This window comes from Lonchura striata, chromosome 24 (assembly GCF_050655825.1).
Source record: "Lonchura striata isolate lonStrDom1 chromosome 24, ASM5065582v1, whole genome shotgun sequence".
Taxonomy (NCBI): domain Eukaryota; kingdom Metazoa; phylum Chordata; class Aves; order Passeriformes; family Estrildidae; genus Lonchura; species Lonchura striata.
Window position 1 is genome coordinate 8,668,456 of NC_140726.1, and position 20,939 is coordinate 8,689,394.

At 47.5% G+C, this 20,939-nt stretch overlaps 2 protein-coding genes across 6 annotated transcripts in view; both read left to right on the plus strand.

The window, feature by feature from the left end:
• The window catches only part of HSPB2 (heat shock protein family B (small) member 2), a 486,398-nt gene that overhangs the window by 312,763 nt on the left and 152,696 nt on the right, over positions 1-20,939 (plus strand). The window lies entirely within an intron of this gene.
• The window catches only part of NCAM1 (neural cell adhesion molecule 1), a 94,195-nt gene that overhangs the window by 28,499 nt on the left and 44,757 nt on the right, over positions 1-20,939 (plus strand). For all 5 annotated transcript variants that reach the window (XM_021529990.4, XM_077788028.2, XM_021529992.4 and 2 more), the window contains exons 2-4: positions 18,951-19,025; positions 19,557-19,775; positions 20,265-20,408. In XM_021529990.4, coding sequence (XP_021385665.3) covers positions 18,951-19,025; positions 19,557-19,775; positions 20,265-20,408 — 438 coding nt within the window. The remainder of the gene's footprint in view (positions 1-18,950; positions 19,026-19,556; positions 19,776-20,264; positions 20,409-20,939) is intronic.

The window sequence follows — 20,939 nt, forward strand, 5'->3', positions numbered from 1 at the left end:
TCCCTATGGACTCGTGTTTGCTCCTGCCTGCCTGGCCCTCATCCTGCTGCTGCCCATCCCTCCTGCAAGGAGTTCTGCATTTGCTGCACAAGTAATTAGCAGTGCTTTAATTGCGTGATGCCAAACTTGGTCCAGGCCTCTCCTCAGCTGAGTTCCAAATTTTGCTCCGTACTGGAAGCCCAGTTTTGGCCCTGGAATGGTGCCAGTTCTTGTTTGCAGGAGCTGGCTGCTGTTCACGTGGAGATTTCTGCCTTGTTTTGGTGGATTGAGGGCAGGTGTTTATTAATTTGGAGGCTCCAGTTTGTTTAGTGCTTTGTCCACTGTGTTTAGCTGAGTCACTAAGGCAGTGCTTGGGTTTATTGGGTTTATTCCCACATGCCACACAGGCCCAGGAGCTCCTGGCTCTGAATTTGGGGAGGATTTGATCCATTTTGGGTCGCACACGTTGGCAGCATGGGAAGGAGCACGGAGTCCATGGAATACAAGCTCAGGCATTTTATTCCCAGCTGGTTTTGTGCTCAGTCCTGTCTGTCCCCCAGCACAGTGCAGGTGCTCCCAAGAGGCTGGGATTCATCTGGGCTTCAGTTTGGGCTTCAATTTAAGGTTCAGTTCATCCTTCCCCAATGTCTTCAATTCCACACTCAGCCTTTTGTGTCAGGGGACAGGGAATTCATTCCTGCTGAGAATCCTCCCATCCCCACGCCTTTTTAGGGAAAAAAAAAAGCTGGAATTTCAGATGTGAATCCACCTTGGGAATTGCTAGTTTGGGCAGAATTATTGGCACCACCTGCAGCATCCTCCTCCTGCAGAAGATTGGTTCCCCCTCAGATTGATCCATTAATTATATGCAAATGTCCAGCTTTTATTTTTTAATGCTCTCTCCACTTATTGCTCGTGTTCCATTTGGCCACAGGGTTTGAAATAATTTCTCAGAGCTCCCTCCTAAAGCCCCTGGCTTTGGGGTTGTTGTGCTCCAGAGCTTTTTCCAAGGCTGTTCAGTGGCTCCTTGGAGAACAGGGCTCTGATTTTGGGGGAATTGCAGCTGGGATCAGCTCCTGCTCACACCTGAGCTGGCAGGGACTGGCACTGAGGGATGGGAAGGTCAGGATGGGATGTCAGGGGGTGCAGGGGTCACTGGTGGGGATTTTGGGAGCCATTCCCCCATTCACCAGTGACATTCCCATGGGAATTTCCACTGTCCTTTCACCAAGGCAGGACCTGCAGTGCTGGCAAACACTTGGGGGTGAGAGGAGAGAACAACCAGCAGGAGAAAACACCCCAGAAGTGCAGGACAGAGGCTTTAATTCCCATTTTTCAGGTGGGAAGGTGAATTTCAGCTCTTGCTCGGTGCTGCTGGGATGTGGAGGATGGGTCACTCCTGATTCCTGCTTTTTTCTGCTCCTCCTGCGTGGCCTTGTGGCTTCCAGGGTGGAGCTGGAGCGGAGCAGCCCAGGGGGTTCCTGGGGTGTGTGAATTGAATTCCTTAATTGTCCCTTGGAGCTCTTCCTGATTTTCAGCTTCTTCTGAAACGTAAACTTTAAGGGATTTAGAGATTTTAGAGGAGCTAAGATTTTAGTTAGAAATAAGCCTTACTAGAGTTAATTAAAATAATAATAATAAATGAGTAGTCCTTGATGAAGTTAGGAGTTAGTAGTTAACTAATAACTGATTGCTTGTCAGCACAATGTTGAGTTAGCTGGGTTTATAATGAAGAATATAAACTGATAAATTGCTTTTAGGAACATCAGACAATTGTGGCCTCCTCTGTTCTGAAACCAACTGAAGACAAGGAATGGGAGTTCTACCAAGAGTTCATTTGTCATATTGGCATTGAAAAGGTGGAAAGGTCAGAAGGAGGAAGACTTCATTGACTTCCTCATTTTGGGACCCCTCCCATGGAAGGGACACCGACCCATTTCAAGGGACAAACTTCATGCTGAATAGCTTTTAAAATGATTAGCATAGGAAGTGAGGAATGGGATGTACCAAAATGATGAATGTGTATTTATATTTTAAATATTCAATACTTGTATGGATAAAAGGGCTCTGTAATCACCTGGAAGCTGCGGTGTGGACTTGGGAGCGATCCCACACACAGTAAACACACACTTTCTAACTTCAAACTGTTAGAGAGTTTTTGTCCCTCACAGTTGGATATCAGTACTAGATCAATATCCTTATTTTTTTCAATAAATCGCTTTCTAACTTTAAACTGTTAGAGAGTTTCTGTCCATCACAGTTGGATATCAGTACTAGATCAATATCCAGATTTTTTTCAATAAATCACTTTTTCCTCTGAAAGGTGAGAAAGTAAGGGTAGAAATCCAGAGTTATTTTCCTTTCCAAGCCCCTTCTCTGCAGCCTTCTGCAGTGTGTTTATGCACAGGGCTCCCTGCTAACAAAGGCCTCTTTGAGGCTGCTGTGCTCCTCTAACATTCCCTCCTTTCACACGAAATTAAGGGCTGTGATTTACTGCACTGACCTGAGTGCTGGAGTGCTCTCATTTACAGCCTGCATGGCTTTGCTTTTCTTTTTTTTTTCCTTTTTTCCACCTTTTTTCCCCCTTTTTTTTTTAGAAATGTTTTTAAAATATCATGTGATTTCAGGGCGCTAAATTGAAATGATATATATAAAGTATCAGGGGTTTTCAGAGTGCTAAAATAGAAATAATATAAAATATAATGTGATTTCAGGCTGCTAGAATAGAAATAATATATATAAAGTATCAGGGGTTTTCAGGGTGCTATAATAGAAATAATGATATAAAATACCAGGGATTTTCAGGGTGTTAAAATAGAAATAATACAAAATATCAGGGATTTTCAGAGTGATAAAATATAAATAATTATATAAATTGTCAGTGACTTTCAGGATGCAAAAATAGAAATAATATATATAAAATAGCAGGTGTTTTCAGAGTGATAAAATAGAAATAATTATATAAAATATCAGGGATTTCAGGGTGATAAACCAGAAATAATATAAAATATCAGGTGTTTTCAGGAGAATGTTGTTTAAATCAAGGGGGCCGTGCAATTCTCTCCCTTTTACTGAAAGCAGCCCTCCAAAACCCCGTGATTTTTTGGGAGGACACCTGTGAAAAATGCACATTTTATCATTGGCTTTTTGCAGATATTACAATGAATATTATATGGGTAATGTTAGAAAGTGATGCTGTATTAATTCTCTTAAGTAGTGTGTTAAATAGAGTTTTAGGTTCCTACATAATGTTAAAGTAGAGACTATGGATGTTGGGGGAGGTTTTTTTTTTTAGGAATGAGTTACTCACTTTGAGGAACACCAAAATTATCCAAAGGAGAGGAATTTATGGCTTCTTATCAGAAAAAATTAATTTCTTCAGGCCTTGCTCAGACTCAAAGACCCCATGGGGATTAACGTAAACAGTTGGCATACAACAGAGTTTCTTGTTTTAAATAAAATATATGCATAACCATGAAAAATAGATGAATATGCAGCAATTTAAAAACCATAAAATATGTTTTAAGGTTATTCCTTTGTTCAAGGGATGCTTTTTGTGACTGAGTGTCCAAGAGCATCTGGACGTCCGTAATTCTTTGCCTTTTATTGTCTTGTAATTATCCTAACTCTAAACTTTATTACTCTAATTGTATTATTATTGTTATAATAATAATTTTTATTATTTTAGTATTATTCTTCAACTTTTAAAATGTTAAAAACCAAGTGATGGGCGTTTTTCACACGTGGGTTCACAGAGAGGGAGCCCTGCCATGCAGACGGTGCCCAAGGCACCGAGCACAGCCCAAAACTTGGCTCATTCTCTCACCCTCGTTACCTAAAACACAGATTGCATCCTGGTGGGCTCCTGGCAGGAAAATCTGCTTTTCTGGGTGATTCTGGCAGGAGTTTTGGATGGTGGCACCATCTGGGGCTCCTTCCACCTCCTCCTCTCGCAGCGTTTCTCCCCAAATTGTTCTTCCCAGGGGTTTTTCTCACTTGCAATATTCTAATCCATGTTGTTGTGGGGTGAGGGAGGCTGTCAGGGCTGCCTGCTGGGCTTGGGTTTCCTTGTTCTCCTGGTTTTTTATTTCCTTCTGTGAGATCTGTGGGATTTTCCCTGGGTTTTTTCTTCTGTAGGATTTTTCCTGGTTTTTATTCTTTCCTTCTGTGAGATCTGTAGGGTATTTCCTGGTTTTTCTCTTTCCTTCTGTGAGATCTGTAGGGTTTTTCCCGTTGTTTTCTTTCTTTCTGTGAGATCTCTGGGATTTTTCCTGGGTTTTTTTTTCCTTTCTTTCTGTGGGAATTTTCCTTGTTTTCTCTTCTGTGAGATCTGTAGGACTTTTCCTGGTTTTTTATTTCCTTCTGTGAGATCTGTAGGATTTTTCTTGTTTATTTTGTTCTGTAGGATTTTACCTGGGTTTTCTCTTTCTTCTGTGAGATCTGTAGGGTTTTTCCTGTTGTTTTCTTTCTTTCTATGAGATCTGTGGGATTTTTCCCAAGTTTTTTCTTCTGTGGGATTTTTCCTGGTTTTCTCTTTCTTTCTATGAGATCTGTGGGATTTTTCCTGGGTTTTTTTCTTCTGTAGGATTTTTCCTGGTTTTTATTCTTTCCTTCTGTGGGATCTGTAGGATTTTTCCTGTTGTTTCCCTTTCCCTCTGTGGGATCTGTAGGATTTTTCCTGTTGTTTTCCTTTCCTTCTGTGGGACCTGCCTTTTCCCTGGCAGGTGGAGGGGGAGGAAGGCTGGGCTGCCCCATGAGAATGGGATGGAGATCCCATTAACACCGTGGTTAATTGGGAGCTGTCTGCACTGCTCAGCCTGGTGCCTCTCCCGGGAGCTGTTTCCTTGCAGAAATTAAAAATTCAGCTCAGGACAGGGACTTGCACAAGAAGAAAAGTGCTGCCTGGAAAAGAAGGCCAGAACTGGGATGGGGGGAAAGGAATTGTTTCCTTTCCTTGAATCCTGGCTGATTCCTGCTGGATGCAGCTCCCAGCCTGGAGCGTGACACTGCTGATGTTTTATCCTGCCTCCAGCCAGATTAGCCGTAAATAAAAGATGAAAATGCAGTTTTTTTACAGAGTCCCAGAGTGGAACGTGGCGTGGTGGGTCAGCACAGGGGCTGCTGAAAATCCCTCTGGCTTGCTGCTGTTTGTTATGCTTGGCATGCAGCACAAACTCTGGAATTCCCCTTGGCAGTGGAATTCCTCTGCTTGCTGTGCTCTGCGGTGCCTGCCTCGCTTTTAAGAAGTTTTTCCGCTCAGATTTTCAGCTGCTCCCTTGGTTGTGGCGCTGCAGTTGCGCTGCTCTGTCATCTTCTGTCTCCTTTTCTTCCTCCTCCTTTTATCTGTCCTTGCCTGTCCTGTCCTTCACTCCAGCAGAAACAAAACGCCCTTTGTGGCTGCAGACCCGGCTGCCAAATACTCTGAATTACTGAGAGAACGGCGAACATAAAAGCGCCCGTAAATTCCTTTTAATGCCACCCTAGAACAACAAGAATTCCCCTTTTAATAACTGGGCCAGTGGAAGGCTTGACCTGGTTGTTTGATGCAGCGTTGACTTGCTTGGCTGGGTTCAAAGATTGTGTGTGCAGCTCTGCAGCCCTTTGCTGTTAATGGTGTTAATGATGCTGCGTTCATTAACTGAGGGCTGTGCTCCTTTCCTGGCCAGATCCTTAATAACAACAAACAATGGATCAATTATTTATTTATTATTTTTATTATTATTATTATTACTACAATATGTACTGATAATTACATTAGTAGTAGTAGTAGTAGTAGTACTGATAATTACATTATCAGTATGTCGCTATTGGACACGAAACGAGCACACAGAAGCTCGGTGAGTTCAAAAGAGAAAAGATTTACTTTTTTATCAAACATCTGGTGTTTATAGAATTCCAAAGGTGACCGTGGATTGGAGGATGGTATTACCACCTCTGCAACTCCACTGGTCCAAAGATCAATCAATCATTTCTCTCCACCTACAGAGAAATATGCAAACTATTCTAATTATACATGAAATAGTGTGAGGCCTCTGACTCTCAAAAGACAAAGTTCCATTTTAGCCCATGGAAAAAGCTGCCAATGCTGTGTGAGGAATTACAAGGCACAAGGGTTTGAGTAGTGTGGGAGTTGGATTAACACAGGGTGAAAAAAAATTGAATTTTGGGGTTTTTAGAATAGTGTTCAGGGGGACGAGATGGAGGGGTTTGGGCAAGTCCTGACCTTCTCCTCCTTCTTGCCCTCCATGTCTTGCTGTGCTGGTGACACTTTTCTGCTGGTTTAAGGCAGAGACACCCTATCCAACATAAATGATCAATATTGGTATGTTATTAACATAGCACAGGTAGTTTTTAGTAAAAAATGGTAACACCAGCCCAAGGGGTGGGAGTCTGTCACAGACTGACCTGCCAGACAGACTGCAGCTCCTTGGGAAAGCATGTTAGAGATGATAGAAAATAAACAACCTTGAGAAAGCATGTTAGAGATAAGAGAAAATAAACAACCTCGAGAAGCCGACCCTGCTCATTCTGACTCCTTCCTTGGCTGTACAGGCTGGGAGAAAAGGACTTTGTGCAATTTTGGGGTCACCTCCAGACCCCGAGGCTGATCCGTGCTGGGAGCAGCTCCTGCCCTGAGCTGGGTCACAGGAACCAGCACCTTCGTTCCTGGGGGTCTTTCAGTCAGGAGCATCTGCAGGAAGGTTGGAGACCCTGGTGCTGAGTGAGAAGTGGAAAATAACCCGAAAAGGGCTGGGGAAGGGATCTCCCTTTCCATTTGTACGGTTGGGAGCTGTCAGTGTGCGAATCTGGGGTGAAAATCATGGAATTGGTGAATGATTTGGGCTGGAAGGGACCCTAAACCCCCCCAGTGCCACCCCTGCCATGGGTACACCTTCCCCTATGCCAGGGTGCTCCAAGCCTGTCCAGCCTGGCCTTGGACGCTTCCAGGAATGCTTTTTTTAAATGCTCTGCTGTGGGTACAGAAAGAAAAGGCTTCAAACCCCAAACCACCCCTTGGTAATGATGAGTTAGCGACCAAGTGGTATTTGTCTGGAAGAACTGGGGTCATTTTGCTGTCAGGAAATTAGAAGGCATTTTGGTGGCTTATGGGGTGGTGCAGAGAAATGCTGAAACTGCCTGAGTGGGATGTGGAGAGTGGAGCAAGGGCCTCTCCCACATTTGTGATCCCAGCAAAGAGTGAACAGGCAGATCCAGCGAGGAAGGTGCTGCTGGATTCCAGCTGGGTTGGGTTTTCCCCCCTTTTTTTCCCAGCGTTGCACAGCAATCTGCTGTGGCATTTTTGGGGTCACCGTGCCCAAACTGAGGCCATTTTTCAGAGAGGATCTGCTGTTAGTGCCAGCTCTGCATCCTGCTTTGGAAACTCTGGGTTGGGTTTGCATTTTGGACTGACCCGAGCAGAAGCAGTTTGGGATGAGTGGACGAGTTTTTCTTTCCCATCCAATGACTCTGGGATGAGGAATGTTGGTTATTTTACCTCGCTGGTCTGCATTGTGCTCGTGCTTCTTGCAGCCTGTCCCAGCTGCTTTTTTCTCCTGGGGAGGGGCCACGTTAATGGGATTTCACTGTGGGATGCAGGAATACAAAAATAAACCCTGCACACAGGGACAGAGCTTCCCAGCCCCGCTGTGGCCCTCATTCCAGCAGGGCAAGCAGTTGTTAGTGGCAGGAGAAATGTGTCCCAGAGATCAGAAATAGCAGTGGCAGAGCTGGGCAGCTGTGTGGGGGCAGAGCAGGCTCTGGGCAGGGGTCCCATCTGCTCCTGATCAAAATGTAGGGAGAGAAATAGGGGAAAGTGCTGGCTGCTGCCTCCTTGCACACCTACCCAGATCTCAGGGTATCCTGGGCTGGAGGCACAAGTGATAGTGAAAGGGTTTTATTATAAACCAGAAAAACTGAATTTACCTTTTTGCTGTTTATTCAGTCAGATAAACTCAGGAGGTTTTGATTTTGGGGTGGTTTTTTTTCCTGATCTGTGTTGATAGAGCAGGGTTTTTATAGCCAGGTTTTCTCAGGGAAAAGGTGACATCCTGAATTCTGTTTTTTGGGAGATGGTGAGAAAATGACCTTGCAAATAACCAAAGGACTGTAGATAACAAATAACACAATTTATCACTTAATGGGAATTGTTGGGAAGAAGGTGTTGCAGTTTCATCCCTTCCAGAACCTTCTGCCATGCCTGGTTTCATGCTGCCTGTCCACACATTTGTTGCTGGGCAATGTTGTGTTGTCCCAGATGAAGTTTTCTACGGAACAAATTCCTTTTTTTCAGCCTGAAACGACGGGGAGAGTTCGCAGTGTGTTCATTTTTCCTCGTGCTCCTGGTTCTTTGCACAGCCCTGGGTCTGGGTGAGGGTGGGAAATGCAGGGATTTGGGCTGGGATAACGGATCCTGGCTCCTGGAGGTGGAGGTGAAAGCAGGAAATTGTATCTGAACCATTGAGCTGTGCATCTCCCTGCTCCCTGGGGATGTTTTACAGCAAAGAGCAATTAATGATGCTGATTGCAGGAGGCTTTTTAGCGGGGCAGGAGCTGTGGCCAGGCTGTGACACTCGGGTTTGTCCTCTCAGCACATCGATCCTGCCGTGTGGCTGCCTGGGTTTGTCACTCTGGGGACATTTCCAGTCCCTGCTGCTCTCCGAGGACATTTCTCTGCCTCCTGCTGCCTGTTCTGGCTGTTTTCTGTATTCCACAGCAGTGCTGCTGTTCTTCTGCTGTCATTTCACACCCAGGAGAGGAGCAGGGAGTGTGGGAGGGGAGGAATTCAGCAGGAATCCTCAGGTGCTTTAAAGGTCTTTGCCCTCACAGATCACTGAGCATCTCCTTCCCTTCCTCTTCCCTTTCAGTGAGTAGTTCTTGCGCCATAATTCCAATTAAAACCCTAGGTAGGTACCAGGGAAACGTGGTAAACCTGATTACACGAGAGCTCTGTTGTTAACATCAGTCAAACATATCAGGGCTCAGTCATCTGGAAATTTTGGGACTTGTAACCCTTAGCAAAAGTCACCCCAGCATATCCTGAGCTGGAAGGGACTCAGGATGATCACCAGGTGCAGCTCCTGGCCCTGCAGGACTCCCCAGCAATCCCACCCTGTGCCTGGGAGTGTTGTTGTTGCCAGAATTTGGGAAATTCAGGTGTAAAATGAAGGAAATTCAGGTGTTAAATGAAGGAGATTCAGGTGTAGAATTTGGGAATTGTAGAATTTGGGAATTCAGGTATAGAATTTGGGAAATTCAGGTGTAGAATAAAGGAAGCCCCAACCCCTCAGGCTGGTGGAGCCCTCCCAGCCATTTCTCTCTCTCTGTTTAATTGTAGTGCCACTAATTCCAAGCTTTTTCTGTCAGCAGTTGGACCAAATCGTTCTGATATTTCCCTCCTGTGAGGAGAAATTTTAGAGGACATAGGAAAAACCAGGGTTTTTTTCTTTCAGCAGGGTGCAGAGCTGGGAGAAAAGCAAAATGCTGGGCTGGTGTGTGTGGCTCTCCCAGCTGCTGGTGCTGCCCTGGGATTACAGATCAGTGCTTACATTTTGGCCATTCCTTTTGGTGTTTTTTAGCACAGATTAAAAGCCTGTATGGATTTAATCCAGCTCTTGGTCGTGGCAGTGATGAGCTGTGGTTTAAACTGAGTTTCCAGCCTGCAGCCATTATTTTGCTCCTGGAGGGTTCCTTTTGATGGGTGTTTTCTGTGTGCAGCAGAAATTAAAGATGCTGAGCACGTGGGGCCTGACTTCAGTCCAACCCAGAGAGACCGAGGCAGCGAGGAGATGGAAAATCAGAGTGTGGCACTGAAGGGATAAAGGAGCCAGCTCTGAGCTGTGTTTGTGCCCTGTGTGGAGAAGGTGAATCTCTGTGTGTGTCTTCTTGATTTCATTGGGGTTTTTTCAGAGACCTTTTCCAAAAGCAGCAGCAGCAGGAGTCTGCTTCCCTTTTCTTCGATTTTCCCTCTGTCCTGGATTTTCCTGCAGAAGGAGAGGTGTGAAAATCCAGTTGTGTTTGGAGTTTGCTGGAGGTTTTCTTCTGGTGCTTCCTTGGAGTAAATTCTTGCAAGTAGGAGTAAGTTATTTCAAGGAGTGTCTTGCTCGTAGAGACCAGGAGAGGTTCGGAGCTGAGCTCCTGACAGCTCTCTTAAATTCTGGGGCACAGATGCTCAGCTGAGACGTTCTTTGTCTGCCTTGCATAACTGATGAGTCCCAGTGATTACATTTCTTGTGTTTGCTGGGCTGAATTCTCCCTGGCTTTCCAGGAGCCTTCCCAGGGGACAGAGGACGGAGGCTCCTGGCAATGTGGGCTGTGTTTATCCTGTCAGTCACAGCTGGTGCTTCAGGCCTTGGGACCCCCTGCCTGGGTTCGGATTCTTTTTGTCTCTCCCTTGGCATCACCTATTTTTGAGCTCCTGGAGCTGTAAATGATGTCTGAATTTGGGGTTGTGTGAACTATTGCTGTGCATTGAGGAGGGGCTCTGATTTATTGCCTTCACCATGGCTTTATTCTGGCAGCCAGGGAGTTGGAGCAGTGCTGAGCAGCAGAGAGCAGTAAACAAGCCCAGCTCTCTCCTGCCTGAGGGGATTTTTGGTTCCTGTGCTTGCTGAGCAAATAGGGCACTGTATTAGCATGTTATTCTTCCCAGTGTTCTGCCTTCTGTTTCCATTAGAATAATATTCCAGTTTTTGTTAATGATTCTCATAGTCCTGATGAGATTCTGGAGGTTCTCTTTCTCTTGCAGTTAGCACACACTTGAAATGTGACCCACAAATTCCACTGGTATTTCCAGCAAGTCCCCAAATTCCCAGAAACATCTTCATGGTCTGCCCCATGGCAGGGCTTTGGCCACGGGCTTGGGTGGTTTTCTTCATCAGCACTGAAGGTTGTCTAAAAAAACAACAAAAACTATAAATACTGACATGTGGTATTGTTCTTTCACCTCCTTGTGCCTTCTGCTCTCCCCATGTGGCTTTACTGAGTAGACAAATGTAGATAAAACCAGCATTTATTTAGTGAAGCAGCCTCCCCATGTTTTTATATAAATTACTTCATTAATTAAATGTTTTCTTCATCTCATATAGCAAGGGAAAGTGAGACTGTTTAATCTTAGTAAGGCAGGGCAGCATTGGTAATTCCTGTTCCTCACAGAGGAGTCAGCCTGAGTCTGATTTTCAGCTCAGTCTAAACTATCCAGTGAAACTCAGCTACCATGGAATTCCCAGGTCCCAGCAGCTATGAAAGATTAATTGACACATTAAATAAACTATTGATTTCTGACACTTCACACTCGGCAGAAGACGGCTCCAGATAGGAATTTAAACTACTAAAATCTACAGCAGTCTCTCCAAAGCACTTTTGTGAGCCACAATTCACCAGAGGCCGTAACTCTCAGAAAGGCAGGTGGAATATTCCGTGTTTTCCCACTGCCAGAGGGCATGCTTGGATGGGATATTGGGAATAAATCCTCCCCTGGGAGGGTGGCCTTGCCCAGAGAAGCCGTGGAAGTGTCCAAGGCCAGCTTGGACAGGGCTTGGAGCAACCTGGGGTAGTGGAAGGTGCAGCTGGATGAGATTTAGGAGTCCCTTCCCTTTTAGGGGCAGAAAACTCAAAAGCACAACTGAAAAAACTCTCTGAGAGCCCAGCCCCAGGTGGGTTGGGTTGGCCACCAGGCTCAAACAATCCTCACCAGAATCCAACCAAGCATCACCCCAGGTAAACAATTCTCCACACACATCCCACGTGGGAAAAACAAGGAGCAGAAACAGAAATTGTTTTCTCTTTCTTCTCTCTGCTCCTCTATGAAAAATCCTGAGAGAGAGAAGAATGTGCCTGTCACAGTTCAGCTTTAACCATTGCTAAAAACACATGCCTTGAGCTAAACCACCACATAAAAAGAGGAATTGTTTTCAACATTGAGTGTGGCAGCAGCTCTCTGGCCACAGACAACTTCCCCAGGTTTTTTTTTTGGGAAAATCTGTGAGAAGATCAGAGAAAAGAATGAGAAATAATTCTGACCTTAGCTTGTACTTGTTGGTATGCACATGTGGAATGGGTTGTGGAGATTTGTTTACCAAAGGGTCGTTTCTTAATTAATCAGTGGTGGTGGTGTTTGGATTGGAGGACAGTGAGGTCTTGTCGTATCGTGACTGTTTATAAGAATAATTGTTTTTTTTTTAATAAAGGCAGAGATTGATTAGTTTTCTGTGACTCATGGAGTTAATAGTGGAGTTAATAATGCAGCGAGCAGGAATTGCTTCCTCTGAGGAAGAGGAGGAGCTCTCTTGGAGCCACCCCTGCCTGAGGAAGGCAGGAATTCAGTGTCCTGCAGGATGCACCTTGTGCTGCCTAGCTTTCTGCCAGGATAAACCGGCTGCTGCAAGACCAGCCTTGAATCCTGAGCTTTTACAAATCCTGTTTTCCTCACCTGCTCCGGACTTGTCAGCCACCCAGATTTCTCTTTCAGCACAAGATTGTAACTTGCTTGGTTTTTAATTAAAATTGTCCATACTCTGATTTAATGGCTCCATAAAGCATCCTGGCTTACCCAGCCTCAGGTAAATGAAAATATTTGCTGTGGTAAATAGCACTATTAGTTTTATGAGTCATAGTAATAAAAAGCTTTTATCAAGAATGTCGTCAAAAGAGGCATAAAATTGTATTCCATGTAAAAACACTGAGATGTCTGGGAAGTTTTACTGCCATTCATAAATTTCTGTAGGAAAGAGTGCTAATGGTATCATTTTTTGATGTGGCCATTTAAAAATTCCAAGTGCTTGTGGGCAGATCTGGTACAAGGAAAGGATGAGGTCACAGCGTGGACATAATCGGAATTATTCCCTTTTCCCTGCACAGATGCCCTGCATCAGCTTGGACGTGTCACTGTGCTCAGGAGCAGAATAACTCTGGCTGAAATGAAGCAGAGGAGAAGCCTCTCTGAATTCCCTGCCTGTGTTTTTGTGCTGCCACAGCTGCTTGGGCCCCTGCTTTCAGCTGCTTGCCCAAGCACAACCTTCCCTGGCATGGTGCACTTTGAAACAACCCCCAGGGATGGATGGGTGCCCCTGGATTTTGGGTGCAAGAGCCCCCCTGTCCTTGGAGGGTGTGTGGGGTGAGACCCACGGGGCAGAGGGGTTCCTCAGTGCCCAGGCTGTGCTGTTTGATGGAATAATTTGAATTATGTTCTTATTCTGGCAGCAGGGAGTGAATTACTCTTCTCCCACCCCCAGCATCCACCAGGTCCTGCTGGAAATGGGAAATTCCAGTGGAAATGGGGAATTCCAGTAGAAATGGGGAATTCCAGTGGAAATGGGGGTTTCAGCCCCTGACGTGGGCAGAGCAGACAGGAGGGTGGCTGGTGCCAGGGCTGTGCCCAGGAGCAGAGCTCCCCTGGCTCTGGGATGCTGTGCCAGAGCTGAGTCCTTCCCCAAATCCCCCTGTGGGTTTGGATTTGGGGTGGGACAGTAGATGTGCCTGCTGCCACATCTGGAGTGTTCAGCAGCAGGGTGAGGATCACCCCTCACATCCAGGGCCACCAGCTGGGCTTGGTGTCTTTATTTTGGGGTGTCCTCCCTGAAGGTGCCTTTGGTGTCTTTATTTTAGTTTGTCCCTCCCCTGAAGGTGGCTTTGGGCACACCTTTATTTTGGGGTGTCCCTTCCCTGCAGGTGGCTTTGGGCACACTTTTCCTTATTTTGGGATGTTCTTCCCCTGAATATGGCTTTGGGCACATCTTTATTTTGGTTTGTCCCTCCCCTGAAGGTGGCTTTGGTGTCTTTATTTTGGTGTGTTTTCTCCTGAATATGGCTTTGGGCACACCTTTATTTTGGGATGTTCTTACCCTGAAGGTGGCTTTGGTGTTTTTATTTTGGTGTGTTTTCTCATGAAGATGGCTCTGGTGTCTTTATTTTCAGGTGTTCTCCCCTGAAGGTGCTTTGGGCACACCTTTCCTTATTTCGGTTTGTCCCTCCCCTGAAGATGGCTTTAGGCACACCTTTATTTTGTTTTGTCCATCCCTTGAAGGTGCTTTTGGCACACCTTGATTTTTTGGGATGTTCTTCCCCTGAAGATGGCTTTGGTGTCTTTATTTCCGTTTTTCCTCCCCTGAAGATGGCTTTGGGCACACCTTTATTTTGTTTTGTCCCTCCCTTGCAGGTGCTTTGGGCACACCTTTCCTTATTTTGGGATGTTCTTCCCTTGCAGGTGCTTTGGGCACACCTTTCCTCGTTTTGGGGCGTTCTGAGCCGAGCTGCCGCTCCCTGCCCACCTCTCCTGGATCTGCTGTTCCCAGAGGAATCAGCCATCCCCTCCTCCAGTTCCTGGCAGATTTAGGGACTGGTTGCCATGGCGACCATGGGGGAGGAATTGGATCTGCAGCCCAGCTGGGATCAATCCCAGCTGCTGCCTCCTCCTCCTCCCGAGCAGTCAGCGTATTTTTCACCAAGTGACCGTGCACAGGAGCCTTGTCTTTGTCTTGTTAAGCCTTTGTTGTGTGTGAAATCCCGAGGGCTTTCGCCATCATCTGCTTCGCTCACCAGCCCTACAAATCCTGCCTTGCTCCACGAGCCGTGGCCACAGATCCAGGAGATGTTTCTTTCCTGATGGTTTTTATTCCTGGAATTGGGTTTCATTGGTGAATCGTTGCTAGAAATGAGCAAAATTAAAGGTACAGCCTGTGAGAATGGAGCCAGGGCTTCGGTCACCGCTGAACTCATCCGTGCCGTGCTCTATTTGCCCAGATCTTTTGGATGGATTTTTGATTTTGGGCTTTTCTCTGGGCTTTGTTGCAGTGATGCATCGTTACCTGGGTTACCTGTGACAGGATTCCTGCTCCTGGAGACACCCTCCGAGTCAAACCCCATCCAAATTCCCTCCTGGGCTCAGAGTGGGAGAGCCTGGCAGGGAGAGCCCCTGGAGCTGAGTTTGGCCCTTGGGGCTGAGTTTGGCCCCTGGAGCTGAGTTTAGCCCTCAATGGGAGCTGCAGTGTGGACACATCTCTGAGTGTGGAGTGACCCCAGTGCTGGAGTGAGTGAGGCCAGAGGGATTTCAGTCCTTGTTGGCCTCCAGGGCTCCAAGTGGGACCTCTTGGGCTGGGGGCTGCAAAGGAGCAGTGATTTTATAGGAAGGGAGGGGTGTGGGGGGCTGAACTCCCATTTTTCTGAGGGAATGGGATGAACTCCCGTTTTTCCAATGGAATAGGACCCCACAGTAAATCCCTCACTGTGTGTATTTAGTGTCCCAGGACGTTCCTTTGGTGGAGCCAGAGCAGTGTGAGCACTTTGATTCCAGTTTCTGGTGTGTCACCTTTGGAATTTGGGCAGCCACGGACCCCGTTCCCAGTTCTTTATTTCAAAGTTCAAATTGTTGAACTTTGAAATCAATTTCAACAATTTATTTACTTTATTTTCTGCCCAGGTACAGCCTCCTGCCTTAACCCCAGTCTGAGCCCAGCAGGGACACAGCCTCCCTGCCTATTACCAAAATCACGGCTTAATTTGAGCTCATTTCTTTTGTTGAGATGCAAAACTAATTATATTGAACTACAGATGAACAGGAAGTTGCATTAGCAAATTTGTTGTGTTGTTTTTTGTTTTTTTTTTTTAATCAATGGGGAATTATTCAGCATTTTTTGGGGGCTGGGGAACTTTATAAGCAGATAAAAGATATGGGGGAGGGCAGAGCTATAAAAAGTGTTATTGTGTGATTATGAAGAGGCCTTTTAATGCAGTTATTATGTGATGCTAAAAAGGCCTTTATTGCTTGAAGTTGGAAGCAGAATACAAATGGGCTCACAGTGTCTATTAAATGAAGAGTGGAAAAAATAGTCCCCATTTCCCTGAACTGCAAAGCAAAAATACCGGATTAAATAGCGATTAAAATCAGCAGTGCTGGCTTTGTCAGCGTGAGGGTTTGTGAGATTCCAGGCACAGCCCATTGTTCTGGGGACCTGTTTGTCCAGGTGACAGTGGCAGCAAATCCTGCTCCAGCCACACTGAGCTCTCCCCAGGTGAAATGAGGACAGAGGAGCTGCAGCGCCTCACTCACAGGGATGCTTCCCTCTCCTGCAGCTGAATTCCAAAAGTCACCTGCAGCTTCTGTGGCTGGAGCTGCTGGACAAGCCCTGAAGGTGGCTTTGGGCACACCTTGCTTCATTTTGGGGTGTCCCTCCCCTGAAGGTGGCTTTGGGCACACCTTGCTTTATTTTGAGGTGTCCTTTCCCTGAAGGTGGCTTTGGGCACACCTTGCTTTATTTTGAGGTGTCCTTTCCCTGAAGGTGGCTTTGGGCACACTTATCTTTATTTTGGGATGTTCTTCCCCTGAACATGGCTTTGGGCACATCTTTATTTTGGTTTGTTCCTCCCCTGAAGGTGGTTTGCTTTATTTTGGGGTGTCCCTCCCCTAAAGGTGGCTTTGGGCACACCTTTTGTCCCTAATTTCCTCTCCAGGGATCTGTAGGACAAAGTGTTTGCAAACCAGGGCTAGGGCAGCCCCACAGCCTGTCCAGAATCCCCCAAAGAGCCACCAGGAGAAGCCAGGAGAGACTGGGGATAAAAAAAAGCCAGGTAGAATTGTGCTCCTCCGCATCTCTGGCGGAACAGAAACATTGGGATTTCTCATCCTGTGTCTTTAATTGTTCCCCTGGGTGTGTTTGTGCATAGGTGAGCACTGGGAGCTCCCAATCCTGATGGAGAAGGGATGGAATTGGCTCTTGGGATCAACCTCAGGGCACCTGAGCATCCTGTTCTGGAGGTTGTTTGTTTATCCTGGGGGTCTCATGGCAATTCCTGTGTTTGAAAAGTGCCTTCCTGGAGTTAGGAGCAATCCCAGGAGGTTTTCCTGTGCCTCCCTCACACTGGGATGATGTTCAAGGAAGGAATTGCTGCCCCTCTGCAGAGCCTTTGCAGAAATGCTGTGCTTTCCTCCACTAATGATGGGATTTTGTGGTAACTTTGCAGCTGGGGGAGCAGAGGGAGCACTGACAGAACCAGCAATGTCCTTCTTTCTCTCCTCTCTGAAAGTTTTGCCTTCCCAGGGGCGGTTTCCAGGTTTTATTCTCTTGAAAATCACCCAGCACTTCACTGCACAGAAGGAGCTGAGCCCTTGGGTTAAAAAAGCCCAAAAGCAGGAAAGTCTGAGAGCTGGGTGTTGCTGCCTGGGCTCAGACCTGCTGCCTGGCCCTTCTGGCTGTATTTCCAGTGAGGTGTTCCCTGGATGTGTGATGATTTCCTCCCGTTGTGTGCAGCTGCTGTGGCACAGCCAGGCTGAAGGAAGCTGTAAGGAAAAGCTGAATTTGGGGTGATGGAGAGTTCAGTGCTTCCCACAGAGCCTGGAGCAGAAATCACCTGGGGATGGAATGAAAGGCATGACCCAGCCCAGGCAGGGCTGCGTGTGCAGAGTGTGGGGAGGGAAACGGGGCACAATTTCTGTCAGATCTCCGTGAGCTCGCAGCCCTTTCAGCTGAGCAGAAAAGTGCTCTGAAACCCTTCCTTGGGCTGGTTTGCCCAGCTCCCTTCTGTGGCTCAGGAGGTCCAGGGCTGCTGGGATGTCCCTGCAGGACGTGCAGCCCTCCCTGTGAGCCCGGCCAGTGCTCAGCACTCCCAGCTCTGCTTCCAGCTGGCATCTTGGGGTTTGGGATTTATCAGGGCAGCCTGATGAACCCCAGAGAGGAGAGCCAGGAAAGTGCAGGCACTTTGGGTTGTTTTGATTTTTTAAGATTTTTCTGAAGCTTTTTGAGTTTACATTTTTGTAGTAACCTTTCTCACGCACCTTATGTAAATAACTTACTATTTTTGCATTTTTTCACAGAGGCAGAGAAATGTGAAGGATTGGTAGTTTGTTTAGTGTCATTAGAGAGGTGGTATTTTCACTCTAATCCACTGTCACCTTTGAAAAAGTATAAATGCTAGAGTCAGAAAAAATATACTAACTTTTTTACCTCAACAATAGCAGTTGTTTGTGTCATGTCCTGCAGTGACCACCTTGCACTGGGATTATCCCAGCTCCCATTGCTGCTTCCAGACTTCTCCTGGGGAGAAGCACTGTGCAGGGTGCTTGCTGGCTGAAGGAATGTGCTCAGAAATTCCTGCTACTCCTGTGCTTTAGGAGGAGGGCAGGCAGTGCTCCCTCAGCTGTGGGAGCTGCAGACCCAGGGCCTGACCCCCATCCATGTTTGCTTTCCCCAGCACTTGAAGGAATGTTGCCACTGGCACACGCAGCCAGCCTTTCATTCCTCAAGCAGTGCTCGTTTCTTCTAACCCCAGGTGTGCTTGGCAGCTGAAATCGTGCCTCTGTGGTCTGGAGGTAAAATTAGCTGCTCTGGGAGAGGGATTTTCATATTTTCATGCACTACATGAAAGCACGGAGGGTGTTTTCCAAAGAAAACCTATTTTGGCGTCCCCAAATTCAACTTGACCCGGGCTTGTTAGGCCGCAGATCTGCTGTGGAATTAAGCTATAGCTGGAGGAGAGCCAGAATCCAATTAGATTTTCTGCCTAATGGGTCATAATTTATACAATGAAGAAGAAGGCAGGGATGATGCTGGGGGAAAAGGGCACTGTGCTTGTGGGTGTGCACTGGGAGGGGCTGCTGGTAAATGGGAATGGGCAGGACAGGGATGCTGTCCTTTGGTGTTTAGAGCCTTTCTCGGGTGTTTAAAACCTTGTTCTGGTGTTTAAAACCTTGCTCTGGTGTTTAAAACCTTGCTCTTATGTTTAAAACCTTGCTCTTTTGTGTTCAAAACCTTGTTCTGGTGTTTAAAACCTTGCTCCCATGTCTAAAACCCGTCTCTCTTGTTTAAAGCCTTCCTCTCATGTTTAAAGCCTTCCTCTGTTGTCTAAAAGCAGCAATTCAGATCAGAAAACAGGTGTCATCCTGGGCTGTAAATTGGAGGAGGGGTCCCTGGGGTTTGTAAGGCTGGCAGAGAGTTTTTGCTGGAGCCCACAGCCTCATTTGACCATGCCCATTCCCTTCCCAGCCTCTCTCCAGGTGGACATCGTTCCAAGCCAGGGGGAGATCAGCGTTGGAGAATCCAAGTTCTTCTTGTGTCAAGGTGCGTGCTTGGCTGCAGCCCCTGTGCTGGTTTGCTCATGTGGGGTTTGGGGTGTTGGGGCCAGGCTGTCACTGTGCTGTGGGGTTTGGGGTGTCAGGACCAGGCTGTCACTTTGCTGTGGGGTTTGGGGTGTCAGGACCAGGCTGTAACTTTGCTGTGGGGTTTGGGGTGTCAGGACCAGGCTGTAACTTTGCTGTGGGGTTTGGGGTGTCAGGACCAGGCTGTCTCACATTGCTGTGGGGTTTGGGGTGTCAGGACCAGGCTGTCACTTTGCTGTGGGGTTTGGGGTGTCAGGACCAGGCTGTCTCACATTGCTGTGGGGTTTGGGGTGTCAGGACCAGGCTGTCTCACATTGCTGTGGGGTTTGGGGTGTCAGGACCAGGCTGTCTCACACTTCTGTGGGGTTTGGGGTGTCAGGACCAGGCTGTCACACTGCTGTGGGGTTTGGGGTGTCAGGACCAGGCTGTCACTGTGCTGTGGGGTTTGGGGTGTCAGGACCAGGTTGTCTCACCGTGCAGCTCTCCCCCGCAGTGGCCGGCGAGGCCAAGTTCAAGGACATCTCGTGGTTCTCCCCGAACGGGGAGCGGCTGAGCCCCAACCAGCAGCGCATCTCGGTGGTGCGCAACGATGACTTCTCCTCCACCCTCACCATCTACAACGCCAACATCGACGACGCCGGCATCTACAAGTGCGTGGTCAGCAGCCCCGAGGAGGGCGACTCCGAGGCCACTGTCAACGTCAAGATCTTCCGTAAGGCACAGCCCCCCAGGCTTTTTCCTTGCTCTTGGTGAGGCAGGGCAAGGCAGGAAACTGTTTCACCTTCCTAGGAAAAGGTTGGAAGGGTTGGAGCAGGGTGAAAGGAAAGGGGGTGTGGTATTTTCTCAGGATTTCTCCTGAGAGAAGCAGGGAAAAGAGAGTCAAAACAATTCTTGTCTCGTTCGCTGCTCCCTGTTGGTGCCCGTGTGGAAGGTGGTACAGAGATTGTTTACCCAAGGTGATTGATTGATGAGATACTGGTGAGGGTGTTTTAAACCCATTGACAAGTTAGGTCCACATGTGTGTCGGGACTCTCAGGAGACAGTCACGAGTTTTCTAATTAGTTAGTTAGTAATGGTTCTTGTTAGTTTAATGATTTCTGGGGATTTGGGGGTTTCTCTGCTCCCCTCAGGCTGAAGGCAGGAGCACAGCTCCAGGTGTGCTGAGAAAGCTGCAGTGACCTTCTCCTTTCCCTGTTTCCAGAAAAGCTGATGTTCAAGAACGCTCCCACCCCTCAGGAGTTCAAGGAAGGGGACGATGCTGTGATCGTGTGTGACGTGGTCAGCTCACTGCCCCCCACCATCATCTGGAAGCACAAAGGCAGGGATGTCATCCTAAAAAAGGATGGTAAGGGCTTGGTTGTTGTCCATTCTGGGGTCAGATGTCCATCTCCCTCCCACACGGAATGCTGGTAGCCACAAGGGACGGGAGAAGCAGCTTGTGCCTGCCACGAGGCCATGGGATGTGAATTCAGTCATCCCAGCGGCTGTGGTTTGCCAGTGGCAGGGCAGTCACGTTCCCACTGAAATGCTTTGGCATCAGAATCAGCCAAGGGATGCTGGAAACAAAATCCAGATCAAAGAAGTGCCACCAGACAGAAAAGCTGGATGTTGTGGCACCGAGGAAAAGGGGCTGAAAGCTGCTTGCAAGAAGTTTTCCCTTTCCTCCCAAGCGCTCCAGCCAGCCGTGTCCAGAGGGGCTGGCAGAGGCACAGGCTCCAGCCGAGCAGGTTTCCCACACCTGGCAGAGGTAGCAAGGCTGGAGCCCGTGGGCAAGAGGGATGAGCCCCAGATGCTGCTGGCTGCTGTGATGTGACCGTGTCTGTGGGAGCACTGACCTGTTCACCTCCCTGAGCACAGCACAGCACCACAGCAGCTG